This window comes from Acanthamoeba castellanii, assembly GCF_000313135.1.
Source record: "Acanthamoeba castellanii str. Neff unplaced genomic scaffold scf7180000084664, whole genome shotgun sequence".
In the NCBI taxonomy this organism is placed as follows: Eukaryota; Discosea; order Longamoebia; family Acanthamoebidae; genus Acanthamoeba; species Acanthamoeba castellanii.
In genome coordinates, this window is record NW_004457466.1 from 337,995 (window position 1) to 353,559 (window position 15,565).

At 57.6% G+C, this 15,565-nt stretch overlaps 8 protein-coding genes across 8 annotated transcripts; 4 read left to right on the top strand and 4 right to left on the bottom strand.

Moving 5' to 3' along the window:
* Positions 1 to 122: 122 nt before the first annotated feature.
* Positions 123 to 4,530, bottom strand: ACA1_369590 (uncharacterized protein; the record flags this gene model as incomplete). Its single annotated transcript, XM_004340188.1, has 16 exons — positions 123 to 374; positions 448 to 621; positions 712 to 939; positions 1,044 to 1,172; positions 1,251 to 1,399; positions 1,512 to 1,671; positions 1,761 to 1,943; positions 2,036 to 2,220; positions 2,356 to 2,536; positions 2,650 to 2,777; positions 2,865 to 3,071; positions 3,210 to 3,348; positions 3,470 to 3,727; positions 3,803 to 3,963; positions 4,093 to 4,321; positions 4,447 to 4,530. The coding sequence occupies 16 exons, from the start codon at positions 4,528 to 4,530 to the stop codon at positions 123 to 125; spliced, it is 2,847 nt and encodes a 948-aa protein (XP_004340236.1).
* Positions 4,531 to 4,752: 222 nt separating this feature from the next.
* On the top strand, positions 4,753 to 5,928 carry ACA1_369600 (PH domain containing protein; the record flags this gene model as incomplete). Its single annotated transcript, XM_004340189.1, has 6 exons — positions 4,753 to 4,885; positions 5,011 to 5,083; positions 5,270 to 5,342; positions 5,428 to 5,557; positions 5,625 to 5,728; positions 5,827 to 5,928. The coding sequence occupies 6 exons, from the start codon at positions 4,753 to 4,755 to the stop codon at positions 5,926 to 5,928; spliced, it is 615 nt and encodes a 204-aa protein (XP_004340237.1).
* Positions 5,929 to 6,205: 277 nt separating this feature from the next.
* ACA1_369610 (CBS domain containing protein) lies at positions 6,206 to 7,943 on the top strand (the record flags this gene model as incomplete). The annotated part of the gene is made up of 9 exons (XM_004340190.1): positions 6,206 to 6,328; positions 6,460 to 6,493; positions 6,582 to 6,725; positions 6,827 to 6,937; positions 7,028 to 7,212; positions 7,304 to 7,375; positions 7,467 to 7,541; positions 7,617 to 7,710; positions 7,813 to 7,943. The coding sequence occupies 9 exons, from the start codon at positions 6,206 to 6,208 to the stop codon at positions 7,941 to 7,943; spliced, it is 969 nt and encodes a 322-aa protein (XP_004340238.1).
* Positions 7,944 to 8,089: 146 nt separating this feature from the next.
* ACA1_369620 (uncharacterized protein) lies at positions 8,090 to 8,314 on the bottom strand (the record flags this gene model as incomplete). The annotated part of the gene is made up of 1 exon (XM_004340191.1): positions 8,090 to 8,314. One exon carries the CDS (start codon positions 8,312 to 8,314, stop codon positions 8,090 to 8,092), a length of 225 nt encoding a protein of 74 aa, XP_004340239.1.
* Positions 8,315 to 8,457: 143 nt separating this feature from the next.
* Positions 8,458 to 8,685, bottom strand: ACA1_369630 (uncharacterized protein; the record flags this gene model as incomplete). Its single annotated transcript, XM_004340192.1, has 1 exon — positions 8,458 to 8,685. One exon carries the CDS (start codon positions 8,683 to 8,685, stop codon positions 8,458 to 8,460), a length of 228 nt encoding a protein of 75 aa, XP_004340240.1.
* A 181-nt stretch (positions 8,686 to 8,866) lies between these two features.
* On the top strand, positions 8,867 to 10,550 carry ACA1_369640 (Fbox domain containing protein; the record flags this gene model as incomplete). Its single annotated transcript, XM_004340193.1, has 7 exons — positions 8,867 to 9,283; positions 9,376 to 9,528; positions 9,624 to 9,701; positions 9,808 to 9,867; positions 9,952 to 10,114; positions 10,236 to 10,303; positions 10,377 to 10,550. 7 exons carry the CDS (start codon positions 8,867 to 8,869, stop codon positions 10,548 to 10,550), a joined length of 1,113 nt encoding a protein of 370 aa, XP_004340241.1.
* Positions 10,551 to 11,343: 793 nt separating this feature from the next.
* Positions 11,344 to 12,376, top strand: ACA1_369650 (3oxo-5-alpha-steroid 4-dehydrogenase 1, putative; the record flags this gene model as incomplete). Its single annotated transcript, XM_004340194.1, has 4 exons — positions 11,344 to 11,602; positions 11,668 to 11,840; positions 11,913 to 12,054; positions 12,132 to 12,376. The coding sequence occupies 4 exons, from the start codon at positions 11,344 to 11,346 to the stop codon at positions 12,374 to 12,376; spliced, it is 819 nt and encodes a 272-aa protein (XP_004340242.1).
* A 90-nt stretch (positions 12,377 to 12,466) lies between these two features.
* Positions 12,467 to 15,313, bottom strand: ACA1_369660 (tetratricopeptide repeat domain containing protein; the record flags this gene model as incomplete). Its single annotated transcript, XM_004340195.1, has 10 exons — positions 12,467 to 12,672; positions 12,767 to 12,931; positions 13,004 to 13,165; positions 13,241 to 13,763; positions 13,875 to 14,064; positions 14,158 to 14,311; positions 14,428 to 14,573; positions 14,606 to 14,790; positions 14,890 to 15,125; positions 15,220 to 15,313. The coding sequence occupies 10 exons, from the start codon at positions 15,311 to 15,313 to the stop codon at positions 12,467 to 12,469; spliced, it is 2,061 nt and encodes a 686-aa protein (XP_004340243.1).
* Positions 15,314 to 15,565: the final 252 nt, after the last annotated feature.

The following is a 15,565-nucleotide window of genomic DNA, read 5'->3' on the forward strand; positions in this document are numbered from 1 at the left end:
TTGTGCATGTAGAGGGTTGATGGGTAGTTGTAGTGGTGTAGATGTTTGTACAAACAACAACAAGAGGGAGCGAGCGACACGATACAAAATTGGAGGCGAGCAACACACGCGCGTTGGGATTCTCAGGCGGTGGGCTGGGTGGTCCTTCGCTCCTTCTCGAGATCGCTGAGCACCTGGAGGATCTCGGACCGCTGCTTGCGCTTGATGGGCAGGGAGTTGACCAGGCCCAGCAGCTGCTTGTGGGTGTAGTCGCCGTAGTGCGTTCGGAACCACTGGGGCAGACCCGCCTCCGGCTCGTAGAAGGCGCTGATGAAGGCGTCCAAACGCTCGGCCTCGGGAATCGCCTTGAGGGCGAGCATCTTCTTCAAGCTCGACTGCGTTCGTAATAATTCATTTAATAATAATAATAATAATAAATCAAGAAAAGGCAAGACCAGCATAGAGTACCTGCAGGGTCTGGAAGTCGAGCTTCATGAGACCGCGGCCTTCGAACGAACACTTGCGCACGCGCGAGAAGCCGTCGATGAGGACGTCCACCACGTGCCCGCACGCCGCCTGCAGCATCGCGTTGTAGGTGCCGCCCGGAAGGCCGCCTCTCTTGCGCACGCCCTCCAGCTGTGCCTGCACAGATCACACACACGCACACACACACACAGTTAGCCCGAGTCCCGGCAAAACCGCACACGCACCACCGCACACGCGCAGGCTTACCTTGAATCGTTGGAATTCTTTGACCATGGGGTCGACGTAGGAGTTGTGGTCCATGCCCAGGTCTTTGATGTCCCACTTGCAGCTGGCGATCTTGGTCGGGAAGCCCTCGTAGCGGAGCATGTGGGTGGCGGCGCACTTGTAGATGCCCGTCTGCAGGTGCGGCAGCATCTCGACCGTCTGCTCGTAGAACTTGACGCAGTACTGCTCTCGCGCCTTGGGCAGCTGGCTCTGTTGTATTCACACAGCGCGACACGACACGACCCGCACGACACGCGGCACACACAGTTTAGAGACGCGGCGATCGAGAAGAGGAGCGGGGGCGGACGGCACACCTGCAGACGATTCTTGACGGCGATGAGTGCGCTGTACATGAAGGAGAGCGTCTCGGCAGCGACCACCCTCTCGGCCAGCGCCGCAGCATTGGCGTCGGACGTGTCCACGCCTCCAGACAGATGCGCCTCCTGTTTGTGTGAAAATGTGTTCGGTGTCGGTGGTCGGTCGCTGGCGTAATGAGCGCGACGAGAGGGGAGCCAACTTACGTCGATGGCGAACTTGCGCTTCTCCTGACTGGCCTCGTGGATGAGCTGCGCGCGGATGCGGGACAGACAGGCGGCGAGGTAGGGGTGCAGGTGGCGCGGCACCACCACCACCTCCTGCGCAGCATCACCGCCCGTAGCCGCCATCACACCTGTCGACGCACGACACGACACGACACGACCAACGACACGACACGACACGACACACAATCAAACACGGTTTGCAATGCAACGCAGGCTGCTGCAATAGGTGGTGGGAAGTACCGGCGGCGACCATGGACATGGTGGAGACGATGCCGTTGTTGCCCGTGGCGTCGGGGTCCTCCTTCTCCTTGCCGAAGAACGAGTAGACGGTGTAGACGTAGTACTGGAACAGATGGGTGACGCCCACGAATATCTCGAACGAGATGGGACGCAGCAGGAACTACCCACGTAGACACGTTCGCGTCAGAGTGTGTCGTGTTGTTGGTCGTGTCGTGCGCGGTGAGTGTCGTGTCGTGTGTCGGCGCGTACCATAAGCTGGAGGTATTTGCCGATGTACTGCAGGAAGCGAAGGCCGGAGGAGGCCATGACTGGACCCTCTTCGCCCGGAGTCGGTAGCCGGTCCAGCTCCGCCGCCGCCGCCGCCGCGCCGTCGCCCTCGTCCACGTACGACGCATAGAGCGCCGGGTTCACCGCCTCGTCATCTCGACTCAACTGTGTGGAATGAATGACACGCCGCACACACCGCACACGCGTTAGCACGACACGACACGACACACGGTGATGGCGAGAGGGGGGTATGGTACATCGGGCTCGCCGTTGTGGGAGACGTCAGCACCGTTCGATTCGGCGTCGGACTGATCGCCGGCCGCAGCGTTGTTGACGCCGGCGAACGGGCTTCCGTGGTTGACGTACCACTCGAAGCCCGCGTTCTTGGCTTCCGCCTTGCCGCTGTCGCTTCTCGTCATGAACTCCTTGAACTCTTTGATGTCTGTTGTACGTTGTGTGTCGTGTGTGTCGTGTGTGTCGTGTGTGTCGTGTGTGTCGTGTGTGTCGTGTGTGTCGTGTGTGTGTTGAGAAGTGAGTTGGCTGCTGGTGCACGCGAGCGTAATCTGCGAAGACGTACCTAAGGCGTTGAAGCTGGGGTTGACGGGCATTCGGATCCACGTCTCGGCTTCCAAAATGGCGGGCAAGTCCTCGAGTCGCCGCTTGTGTTCGCGAAGGAAGAATTCCTTGCTCTGTTTCTTGATCGACGCCAGCAGGCCGTGCGATGTGCTCTGGCTGAACGAGTCGCCGATCTCCGCGAACTGTGCGACACACGCACCAACACACCAACACACACACACACACACACCACGCACACGCACACACAGGTGAGACGCAGGAGACGAGAGTACGCGCGGCGCACCCACGAACGAACCTGTTCGAGAACGGACAAAATCTGCAAAAATTGGTCCAGCTGAAGGGCGGCAAAGTCGGCGATGGCCAACAGGGCCGAGACCTTTCGCTGCATCTCCGTCCACAGCGTTTTCCGGAACCGCTCGAGACCTTGACACCACCACCACCGTCAGCCAGGCACCAGCGTGTGCGTGTGCGTGTGCGTGTGCGTGTGCGTGTGCGTGTGCGTGTGCGTACCATTGTGAACTTCGGAAAGATAGGAACTGTTGTCGACGTCGATGGGATAGTTTTTGTGCCAGAGGCACATCCGGTGCATGGCGAAGAGGAGCAGGGTGAGGCGGTGCAGGAGGTCCGTGAGGCACGTCGGCAAGCTGTCCTGCGACAGAGTCTTGCACAGCTCGCGAAAATTGGCGGCTTGCGCCTCTCCCGCTGTCGTCGCGGTCCCTGCTGCCGCAGCCACCACTGCTGATGCCACACACATAGAGCAGAGAAGCGCACAACGGGCAGACGTGAGTACGTAAGCACGTGTGAAGTGTGTGTGGTGTGTGTGTGGTTAAATAAAGGAGAGAAGCGCCAACGTACGCTGCGCTTGGCCCTCCTTGGCCGGAATATAGGGCTGGAGGGCATCCAGAGACTCGGTGTGAAGCGCGGCGAGCCAGTGGCGCTGAAGCCGCTCCAGCAGGCGATCGGCTTTGCCGATGAGACGATACGCCAGCACGGCCTGCAGTCATGGCACCACCAGTTAAGATACAATGATTCATCACACGACACACACGACACACACGACACACACGACACACGACACACCGACACACTCATGACATACACACGGTGGAGCGTACGGGTTTGTAGCGAGAGGCGTCGAACTCTCGGCACGAGTCGCCAAGGGCAGAGTCGAGCGACTTCTGTACGGAGGAGTAGGCGGCCTGGATGCGCCCGGCCAGTCCCCGGGAGGCGACGAAGGCCGAGAGGTTGATCGTCTTCTGTCGGCACTCGAGGCACAGCTCCACCGCGCGCGCAAAGTCGCCCGAATCGGCCGCCTCGCGCGCTCGGTTCTCCACGTCCATGATCGATTGCATCGTAGTCAGCTTTGCGATCACCTGTAGTGTGCGTGTGCGTGTGCGTGTGCACAGTTAGCACCGAACTCAACACAGGACGGGCGGGCGGGCGAGTACCTGTTCGGTGATGCAAGTGCGTCGGTAGTTGGAGAGGACGGAGAAGCAAGTCCTTCCCAGAGCGTTCTTGCTGGCGGCCAGCTTGTGCCGGGCGGCCTTGCACAGGAACGCCGCCAGGTGCAGGTCGGAGCCCACCTGCTGCACCTGCGACATTCCCTGGACTGCGGTGGACAAGGCGCGGCGTGTTACCACTTATAAAACACCTCTCGTGTGTTGGGTGTGTGTGTCGCGCGTGTCGTGCGCGTCGTGTCGTGTGTGTGTTGCGCGTGTCGTGTTGTGGTGTTTTGTACCAAAGGCGCCGTAGCTTTTGATGACACGGTCGGCGAGGGAGGCGGCGAGAAGCTCTCGCTGCCGCTCCCTGCGTTTGATCTCCCTGGTGAGCCACTGCTCGTCGAAGTTGGGCGGCAGCTGGTTGAAGAGCTCCTCGACTGGATCGAGGTCCGGCGTGTAGTAGCGCGCATCGACGGACTTGATTAATTCCTCATCGGTCTCCTGCTCTTCCTCTTCGTTCTCGGGTCCCTTAGGGTGCCATTTACAAAGAGGCAAAAGATTAAAAATGGGAATTAACAAAGTTCGAGAGTGCTGCGACGTGGCAGTGATTACCAGCACATCAGTATTTAATTAATCGAAGTGAAGTGATTTACCTCATTTTGAACGGTTTCCTCTTCGACGTCCTTCTTCTCCTTGGGCGCCCCCGCCCCCTTCTTGAATAAATGCAAGAAATCCATCGCACTCCTCCCGTCGCGCTCTCCCAGAGTGCTTTCCTTTGTTTGTTATTTAATTTTATAGTTTGCTTTGTTTTGCCTTGTTTTGCCGTCAAAAATCGGTCTATCCCGACAATCGCGGTTTACCCCGCCTTGGGCCAATACTTGGTTTTACGTTTTCGTTTGGAGTTCGTTATTGTGTGTCTTTGCTTCGCTTTTGCTTCTTCTCCTCTCTTTCTGCCCGTCATGTCGAGCGTGTTTCTGATGATGGAGGCCGCGGGGCGCAAGCAAGGGGAGGTCTACCTTGCGGTGGCCCTGCAAGATCACTACAGCCGCCAAAAAGGCTTTCTTGAGTTCAAGAAGGGCCAAGTCCTCGCCGGTACTCCCCCCCCTCTCTTCTTTCCACACCACCCTTCTGCCCACTCCTTGCAGCTTGCGGGCGGGCACCTTCATCTATCCCATAGTGAGCGGGTGACTTCATTTTCGTCATGCCCCTTGTTACAGTGGTGGACGAGAAGCAAGATGAGGGGCTGCTCAAGGGCCAGACCTCGCTCACCCAGTTCGGCTGGTTCCCAAAGTGCGCTTCCCTTCAAACAAAACAAAACAAAGAAATAATCAATCTTAGACCTCGCGTGCAACCCCTGCCTGGTCCTCTGCCCGATGCACTATTCAAAACAAGTGTGTTCCTAATTAAATTTTAATTTGAGTATTGTTACATTTAAATGTCGCTCACTTGCAAGTTCCTTCTACGCGTGCGGCGCAGCTTCTTTGTGCGACGAGCAGAAGACGAGGACCTGTTTGTGGGGTGGATCAAAAAGCGCGGTGCTATCCGCAAGGTACCCCTACGACCTCTCGGACGTCTGTCCTACGTGCGCTCGTGGTCCACGGCGTGGGCTTCTTCTGACACTCTGTCCGCGACAGAGCTGGAAGGTGCGATGGTTTCAGCTGAATCCGTCCAAGAAGACGTTGAGCTACCACGAGGCGCCCGGCACCTCGGCATTGCACGTGATCGACCTCCACCTCGCCACAGAGGCGACACAAATCGGCGTGGGTACGTGTCTTCGTTCACCTGAGGCCCAGTGGGCCTTTCCTTTGGCTCATCGCCGGGGATTGCGCAGAGGACATTCCATCGGGGGAGAAGGAGTACAAGAGCAAGCCGCTCTTCAAGCTGGTGACGCCAGAACGCGTGTGGTACATGTGCGCCGACAGCGAAGAGCAGCGAGTGCGTACTACACTTTCATCGTTCGTTGCCGTCGTCATCGCCCCAACACTTCAATTCCTCACTCTTTCTTTCGTTTCTGCTGGCCATCGCTGCGACAGCTGGAGTGGTTGGAAGCGCTGCAGGCGGTCATCCAGGGGATGTACTCTTCATCCTCAGTGCTGCGGCCCGCGCGTCAGACCCGCCCAGACATGATGGGATAAGTGAGAGATGAGAGAGCCATCTCCCCCGCAGCCCATCCACACACACACACACACATTCTTCCTCCTGTTGTACACCAGTAACCTTCTTCTCCTCCTCATCCTCATCGGGGCCACCACGCTTCTTTGCTCTCCTCTTGCTGCACCTCACCCAAACAACATGTTTTCTACACTTGGCCATAAGCCCAACTTCATTGCCCAAATTCTTAAAAATAATTGGCCGTTTTTCTTTCGATTTTAACAGATTTATTGGCCACAAATCATAAAAAATAACTACAGAATGGAAGGAGGCGAGGGTCAAAAGTTGCAGGAGCTCCTGCAATCGACGCACATTCGCGAGCTCTTGCCGGCAAGGGAGATCGTTAGCGCCAAGGGCTCGGCCACTGTCGCTGAGGCGCTGGAGGTATGACATTTATTAATAATTCAGATTTTTCTGTTTAATCTCAATCCCACCATACTTGCGAATCATCTCGTCCTACTATGAATTTTCTGATCCCCTTTTTTTCTGGGTTCGCTGCGGTTGTTCTGGAGTAGTTGTTGACGAAGCACAACGTCCTGTCCATGCCAGGTACGCCTCCATCTTTATGTGGCTCCAGTGGCCCCAGAGCAGTGTCTTACACGCACCGTCTTCTTTTTTGTGTAAACAACCCGTGCAGTATGGGACAGCACCAAGCAGCAGTACGGCGGGATGGTGGACATGGAGGACATCGTGTCGCTCTTCCTCTCCACGCTCAACTCTGAGTCTTCGCCTCAGGTGGCCGAATGGAAGTTTGCGCATGTGCCCATCGGCAGCGTCATCAGTGCGTGCCCTCTCTCTTATACCCACGCGCTTCCCTCGGCGTGGAGGGAATCAGCGAGACTGACTTGGTGCCGTGCTTGTTCGTTGCTTCGTTGGTTCCAGACTTTTCGCACAGCGACGTGTTCCTGCCGATGGAGGGCGAAACCAGCATTTGGCATCTGATCGAGCAGTTCACGAGGGGCATCCACCGCATAGCTGTGCTGGATCAACATGGTACCGACAACGCACCTCACCCACTCGGCACGAAAAGGCTCACACCTCACACATGTCGGCGCTGATCATTGATCCCCTCAACGCACGCAGGCAAGGTGGTCAACATTGTGAGCCAATCGTCCGTTGTCAAGTTCTTGAACAAGCACATGGATAAGCTGGGCGCAGCGGGACTCAAGACCCTGCGTCAGATCAATGTGATCGAGGGACCGTTGGCCACGATCAGCAAGGACACGAAGGCGCTCGCCGCCCTGTCGTCGCTGCACAAGGAGGGGCGGGTACGCACAACGCGCTGCGTGCCTTGCGGGGCGAGATGAGCTGAGCTAAACGCGTGCACGGGTGGTGTGTGTGTGTGTGTGGACTATGTAGGTAGCCGATGCTCTGGCGCTTGTGGATGGCGAGGGCAAGTTTTGTGGTGCTCTCAGCGACAGCGACCTGCGGGTACGCCGCTACTTCCTCCCTGCAGCGTGCCACATGGTGGCTCTGGTGATTGACCACGCGTGCGTGGTGGGTGCTTCTTCGTCACACGCAGGGTTTGGGATATGAAATGTTTGCTCGTCTGCAGCTCCCGGTGAGTGAGTTCGTCGCAATGCAGAGCCAGCGGCTGGTACGCATCACCACTCCCCACTCACCCCATCTCGCCTTTGCGTTGTTCGATGGTCCTGACACTATATCGCTGCAGCCTCTCGCCAAGTACTGCTGCAGTGATGACACCACGCTCGCGGCAGCCATCAAGCGCATGGCCAAGCACGGTCTGCACAGGCTTTGGATTGTTGGTGCGTCACTCTCCTCTGCACCCCGCGCTACATCATCACCGGCACCTCACGTACGCTGCGCACATCACACACACACACACCCTTTCTCTCTTCCCTTGACAGATGAGAGCCAAAAGCCGCTGGGCGTCGTGACCCTGTTGGGCATCATGAAGGCGCTCATGCTGGTGTCCCACCGCTCCTTCCACGACTGGCAGAAGAAGGTCGGCGCCCATCCACCACCCTCGGCCGAGTGATGGAGCCTCCACACTCCCTCTCCTCGTGGATGCATCATCTTCTTGTAGTGACCCAACGCCAAGCGGCTTATTTTTCTAAAGAAGGGCCGTAACAAGGGAGAGAAAGAAACGGCTGAAGACGAAGGTGGGCGAAGACTTCATCTTGATTAGAACCCGAGATTGCAAGAGCGGCAATAGAACTTGTTGCTGCCGGGCTTCTTGACGCAGCCACCCAGCCGGACGCGACTGTCGGGGCGCTCGGCGTAGGCGACCAGGTTAGACGAGGGGCGACCCACGATGGTGGAGAGCACCCGCTCGGCCGAGTGGCAGGTCGGGCACTCGGGTCCCGGGTTGGCTTCGTAGTACGCGGCAATCTCCTCCACGCTCTGCATGATGTTGTTGTTGAGGTTTTACGCAGATGACGAGAGAAAGAAAGACGAAACGTCGTCTGTTGTCGTGTTTTGTACAAATACGTGAAATGGCCGGTTTGGGGCACCGACCATTTTTTTTAACACGGTAGGCGAAGACTTCATCACTAGAATGCGAGCTTGCACGAGCGGCAGTAGAGCCGGGGGTTGTTGTCGGGGTCCACGAGGCAGCCACCCAGCCGGATGCGGCTGTCGGGGCGCTCGGCGTAGGCGACCAGGTTAGCCGTGGGGCGACCCATGACGATGAAGGCCACCCGCTCGGCCGAGTGGCAGCTCGGGCACTCGGGTCGCGGCTTGGCTTCGTAGTACGCAGCAAGCTCCTCCACGCTCTGCATGTTATTCCTCGTAAGATAAAAGGTCAAAAAGGCTGTCCAAAGCGGCGACCCCACATGACGTGGCAGTCGTGTGTTCCCGCCATTCGAAGCAATTCCAATAATCTAATGATCGATCATCACTGAAGTGTTACAGGGTGAGGTTCAATGCTCAACGGTAATCGAAGAGCTATGCGCAAACGACATGGATTGGGAGGAAGATGGCACGATGCGGGTCTTCCACGGACGCATCTCGCGGGAAGAAGCTGAAACCCGTTTAATGGAAGCGGCTCGTGCTGGAGGAAGGAGTGGAGAGGGGCTCTATCTGGTGAGGGAGAACCCCAGGAACAACTACAGCCTCATCTTGTCCTTCACCGAGCTCAAGCCCACACGAAGGCAGTGGACGAAGCCGGCGGTGGAGGATGAAGAGCAGCAGCACAAGGAAGGGGGAGCCTCGAAGACGGAGCTCGCCGTGACGCACTGGCAGGTGAACGTCAACCGCTACTCTAAGGTCGAAGGCTTCTTCTTAATCAACAAGCCCAATCGCGTGTGCCTCACCCTCAACGACCTGCTTGTCGATGTCGCCTCCGTCCAAGCACGAACTCCCGCGCTCCGCCCCGAGGTACTGCACACGCATGCCATTGGCCGTGTCGCGTTGGGTGTTGCGTGTGCGGTCGTGCGTGTGCTGGAGGCTAACGCGTTGTTGTAACAAAGGGAGGTCGTGTGGAGAGTGCGTGGTGGGAAGAGTTGATGCTGTGGCGCACGGAGGACTACAACCAGGACTCTCTCCTCTACGCTCTGCCTGACGACCTCCTGGTCAACATCTTTGCCTTCATCGACCGTCCCTCTCTGATTACCTTGCACCTGGTGCGCATACCTGCCGTACAACACAACACACGCACGCGTGCATCAGCACGCTGGCGCGTGCAGATACACATACTCACCTCCCAAGCAACCGTCAGGTGTGCAAGCACTTCTACGCCTTGGCCCGAGACGGCCTCCTCTGGCGCAATCTCTACCGGATGCACTTTGGTCGGAGAGTACCCCAGGTGTGTGTGTGTACAACGCTGCGCGGCGCGGCGCGACACGATGTGACAAACTCTCACCCCAACGATGAAACACCGTGTGATCATCGTGCATGTGCAGGTGCAGCTCGCTTCTAGCGACATCGATTGGAAGCTCAAATATTACTTCGACCACGTTCTGGTACACGATGATAACGACCGAAATGACTTGCACTGCACACGACTCAAACTTGTGATGCGTTCCTCCCCCCCTTGATGTTGACAGTTGACGGTTGAGAGCGAGCCACGCGTTGTTGGGTTGAACGTGCCCTGGAAAAATCAAGCCCAGGCCACCTTCTGTTCCCCTTCTCGATCGTACCACATCGAATACAGCACGGAGGAGCCAAACGTGTTTCACTTCATCACGGATCCTGAGACCCTGTCCTCCCGTGTGCTCCACCCGCTATGTACGTACCGCCACACGCATGTGACGCACTGACCACTGAGAACTGGCGGGCGCGTGTGCACACCCATGAATCCGCCCAACTCACTCCCTAGGGCACACGACAGGTTCAGCGCGTTGCACAATCCGAGAGAATGGAGGAGTGGCCATTTATCGCGTCAAGAGTGGATACAAAGTATGCACACACAGCACACACACACACACACGAGTGGCAATGCTGACCTGAACTGCTCTTTCTCTCGTGCTAGGCTGGTTACTCGCTGGAAAGGGATCCGGCGTCGTTGGGCAGCATCTACCCCTCGCTCCAGAAGCTCACCACCTTCATCCGCACCCGCGTGTGTCGCGTCGACCCCTTCCCGCTGGCCTTCACCTTCCATCCCAATGATGATGACGATGATGGCCACGACCACTTCAACACGTGATGGAACAACAAACAACTCCAAACTCCTTCAGACAAGAGCTGTACAACCAATCAAGACGATCCAGAGAACCATTAAATGAACACTTTGTTCTTCTGTTTTATTCACTCTCTATCTCTCTCATTCCTACACTACACTAAATACACTCTATTCCACTACCACACATAATCCTGCTCCAACAGGATCTCACCATTAAACAGCTCTTCCCTGGGCAGTCACTGAGAGTAGTCCACCATCAAAAAGAAAGAGGCCAAAGAGGCGAAAACCAGGTCCACAGTTGGTCCTGGATCGTGCTGCTGGCTCGCTATCTGCCGACACTATTCCCGCCACCGGTCTTCGCACCTCGATACATCGCTCCCGCGCCCCAAAACTGTTCACGGCGCTGTCGCCGGCCTCGCAACTACACGAGGTCTACGGTGATGGCCTTCGTTCTGACCGATGCAAAAAGTGTGGGTGACCGCGTCAGTGGCGGAGATGGGCGTTTGGGTGGGATTCGAACCCACGAACCAAGGGTTGCCCCTTGGACATTAACCACTATGTTACTAAACGAAGGAGCCACTTGACCTACGCACCCCAACACGCTGTTCCACGACTGGGCTGGCCTGGGTGGACCCAGCGGCTCGACCGCACCAAGCACGCAGGCGTCGTGGTGGTTGCACCAAGATGTGAAGGTGGCAAACGTGTGATGATCGCCCAACACGAGTGGGTGCGTCATTCTCTCGTTTCCTTTGCCTTTGTGGAAACAAAGTGGCGTTGTTCGCTTGGCAGCTCATTTTCTCTTCTTCAATCTCACCAAATGGCGGCAGAGGCTGCGAGTGGACCGGTGATGGTGCCGTGGTTGGGCATAGATGAAGAGACGTTCCTGCAGTGGGCAGGCTACATTATGATCGGCAGTGGCTTGGTCACCTTTGTGGCGTCGCAGGCCACCCGCGCGCCGTACGGCCGCTACAGTCACGAGGCGGGCAACATGTACGGCCCGCCCGTACCGGCCCGCCTCGCCTGGATGCTTCAGGAGTGCCCCTCCGTCTTCGTTCCCCTCATCTGCCTCCTCTTCGGTAATTTGCCACCTCCACCCATTTTGGCCTCGAATCTTGATCTTGATTCCTTGTTGCTGGCGCAGGAAGCGAGGCAAGCCTGGCAGGGCTCGTGAACTGCGTGCTGGTGGGTCTGTTTTTGGTGCACTACATCCAGCGATCGTTCGTGTTCCCCTTCCTCATACGCGGAGGCAAGCCCACCCCGGCCGTCCTCGTCCTCATGGCCTTTGTCTTCTGCCTCGGCAACGGCTACATGCAGGTACCTGGGTGCTCACGTCAATGTCCCCACCGGCAACGCACGCTGACGCACTGACGGCTGTGGTCGGTGTAGGGACGCTACCACACGCGCTACGCGGTGTATGCCGACGACTGGGTCTACGATCCGCGATTCATCGTGGGCATCGTCCTCTTCTTCGCTGGCATGTTCATCAACATCCAAGCCGACTCCATTCTCCGCAATCTTCGTAAGCCTGGTTCGTAACACACGACACACACACGACACACACACCACACACACAATACACACCAGTGTCCTCATGGGTGGGAGCAGGCGAGACGGCGTACAAGATCCCGAGGGGAGGCATGTTCGAGTACGTGTCGGGCGCCAACTTCTTTGGCGAGATCCTCGAGTGGACGGGCTTCGCGCTGGCCTCGTGGTCGGTGGTGGCCTTCGCCTTCGCCTTCTTCACCTTCAGCAACACGGGTCCGCGCGGCGTGCAGCATCACCAGTGGTACCAGAAGAAGTTCAACGACTACCCCAAGACACGCAAGGGTGTCATCCCGTTCGTGTGGTGACGAGAGTATGATGACACACCACGTGATGAACAACAACGCACGCGTTCTTTTTGTGGACTAGACAAGTCATGGAGCACGTGTGTGGTGGGTCTACCTCCTTCCCTTCTTCTTCCTCTGTTGCTGCTGCTTGCCCTGCGGCTGCTTCTTGCCCTGCGGCTGGGCTCCTGCTGCGGGCGCGGGCGCGGGCGTTGCGGCGGTGGTCGAGGTCGAGGTCGAAGTCGAGGTGGCAGTCGGCCTGGTCGACGCAGAAGCCGAGCCCTGCGCGCCTCGCCTCACTGACTCCTTGGCGCCGCGGCCTGTGTCACCACACAAACCGGTGGTGTTGGTCAATCGTGACCGCGCGCGTGCGTGTGCGGTGGTGCGTGTGCGGGGGGGGGGCAAGGCACGTACGGGGTCGGTAGTAGGAGCGCTCCTTCTTGGGGAGCCACCTCTCGGGGTCGGGCTTGGAGGTGGGGTCGTGGTTCTTGGGGAGGAGGGGCTTCCTCTTCTTCTTTTTCTTGGCCGCTGCCGAGCTGCCGCCTGCCTTGACCGCCTTAGCAGCCTTGGCCTCCGCGCCTGCACCACCAACCAACCAGCGTGTGAGCACCGGGTCACCGTCGTGCGTGTGCATGCGTATGTGTTGCGTACCGCCCTCTCGCTCCTCCTTCCGCTTGATGGCGGACAGGGTGGGCGCAGGCAGGTTCTCCAGGGCCTCGGCGCTGATAGTTGAGTCGGGCTTGATGGCGGGAATGCGCGAGGCGTACTCCTCGGCCTGCTGCGGGTCGACCTCCGCAGCCATCAGCACCAGGTCTGAACGCACACGCACACCGATGGTTAGTGCATGGCCATGCACGTATGCATTGGGTAACGCGCGGCCTGACGTACTGTAAAGAGAGTCGACGTCATCGCGGTTGAGCTTGAGCAGGGCCTTGTACGAGGCGGCGGCCTGCTCGTGCAGTCCGTACTTCTTCTTGAACTCGCCGGCAGCCTTGAGAATGGCGACGTACTCCCTCTTCTGCTTCTCGCTCAGCTGCTTCTGGTTGGCGTAGACCGAGGCGCACTGGTCGAGCACCTTGACGGCCGCGGCGGTGTCGCCGAGGTGCTCGTAGAGCAGGACCAGGAGCGACGCCACGCCGGGCTTGTTGCGCAGCGACGGGATCGAGCCCAGGATGCTGATCACCTCGGCCAGATCGCGCTGGGGCTTGGACAGGTGGATCTGGGCCAGGCTCAGCAGCAGCTTCACGTTCTTGTCGCTGTCGGGGTGCTTCTGGATCTCCTCCTTGAGCAGGTCCTCGCTCTCCTTGATCTTCTTGGTGCGGAAGAGAAGCGAGGCGAGAATGAGGGACAGCATGGGGCTGTCCGGAAAACGTTCGCGGAGCGACTGGACGAGCTCCGTGCACTGCTTGGACTGCACAGCACAAATACCGGGGGAGTAAGTGAGTACGTTGTGTGTGTGTGTGTGTGTGTGTCACGGCTCGACACATGGATAGACGCGAGAGAGAGCCAACGGCAGGTATACCTTGTTCATGTAGAGGAGGAGCAGGCACTGGTTGAAGTCGATGATCTGCTTCTGCGCGCTGGTGAGCTTCAACTGGACCTTGTCGTTGGTGGCCGCCTTCAGCCTCTTCTCCGAATCGAAGAGATCCTTGTCCTTGTTCATCGCGACGATGTTGTTCGACGCCACGGCCGATACCATGTCGTCCGACGGCCTGTTTTGTTTGTCGACACACACACCACACACACAAGCACGCAACCGTTAGCGCGCTGTAGGTCGTAGTATAATAACGTCGGTCGCTACATACTTGCTCTTGAGGGCGGCGGTGTAGAGGTTCAGCGCGTCCTCGTTCTTGCCCTGCTGCTGGTAGACGAAGCCCAGCTGGACCAGCACGACCGCGATTTCGTTGTTGAGATCCTCCTCGGTGAAGTCCTCGCCGGTGAACGTCTCACGACAGAGCTCTGCGCAGAGACCGCAATCCCATTGCAGATGTCAGTACAGGCCGGCGTAGTGTAATCATTCATCGAGCGGCTACGCTGTGGAGAGCTGTGGATAGAAACAAAATGAGAGTACGTACTCTCCGACAGCTTGAGCTCCTTCTCGGCAGTGCTGAGGTCGCCCACGGCGATGTACGAGCACGCGGCGTTGTACGCAAACTCGAACGTCTTGTCAACGGCCTCCTGCAACACAGCAGTGGCGAGGGGTTTGTGAGCCAGAGACTCTCTCGCGGCAGAGCGGAGCAAAGTGGTGAAGACGAAGGAAAGAAGGTGAGGCCTCGTGCCTGGTGCTTGGAGATGTAGGTGAGCGCCTGGTCGGTGGCGTTGGCCAGGGAGAGCGCGGCCAGGTAGTTGGTCTTGAGCTCGGGCGCCGGCTCCTTCGAGTTGCTCACCAGCTGCTCATAGAGGGCGACGGCCTTGTTGTAGTCCTCCAGGGCGTACCTCTGTAGAGACACGCGTAGACGAGTAGCAGCTTAGGGCCGGCCTGACTGTGGGGCAGATTCGCGAAAGAAGAAGATGGAAAGCGCGGATGGAGGTGGTACCACTTGAGCCTCGAGCTCGAGAATACGAGTGGGTTTGGGCTGGGGGTGCGATTCGAGGAGCTTGAGGGCCTCGGGGTAGCGCTTGAGGCGGTAGAAGCAGTAGGCACGCTCGAACAGGAACTTGTCCTCGCCGTGCGTCTTGAGGAGCGCAAGCGTCTTATCGAATTCGCTCAGTTGCAACAAGCATCCAATCTGGCAAGCAAAAGCGTCGGCATCGTCGGGCGCGATCTTCAAGACTGTGGTGCAGAAAGATCAGGCTCAATTAACGCAAATTAAATGGTGGATCAACGAGCCAATTGGAGTTTCACTGTTTGGGGGCGATGATCGTACTCTTCTCGGACGCGGCAAGTGCCTGCCCCCAGTCACCATCCTTGATAAAATCATCAAGCTCAGCAAAGAGCGGCTCCAGAGCCTTGGCTGCCATCTTTTTTGTGCGATCACAAAAATCAAAATGTATTATTTTAACCTTTTCTCCCTTGTTTCTCTTTACCACGCGTACAACGACCAGCGTTGACCTGCCTCACATTCCAAGCTAAGGAATCTCGCTCAGGCAAACAAAAACCAAAAAAAAAAAAAAACAAAACATAACAAAAGTTCAACAATTGACGTCGCCAATCGATGAAATGAACCAATACTTGCCGATCTTTATATCAGGTTCCCCTTCTGCCCTTGTATT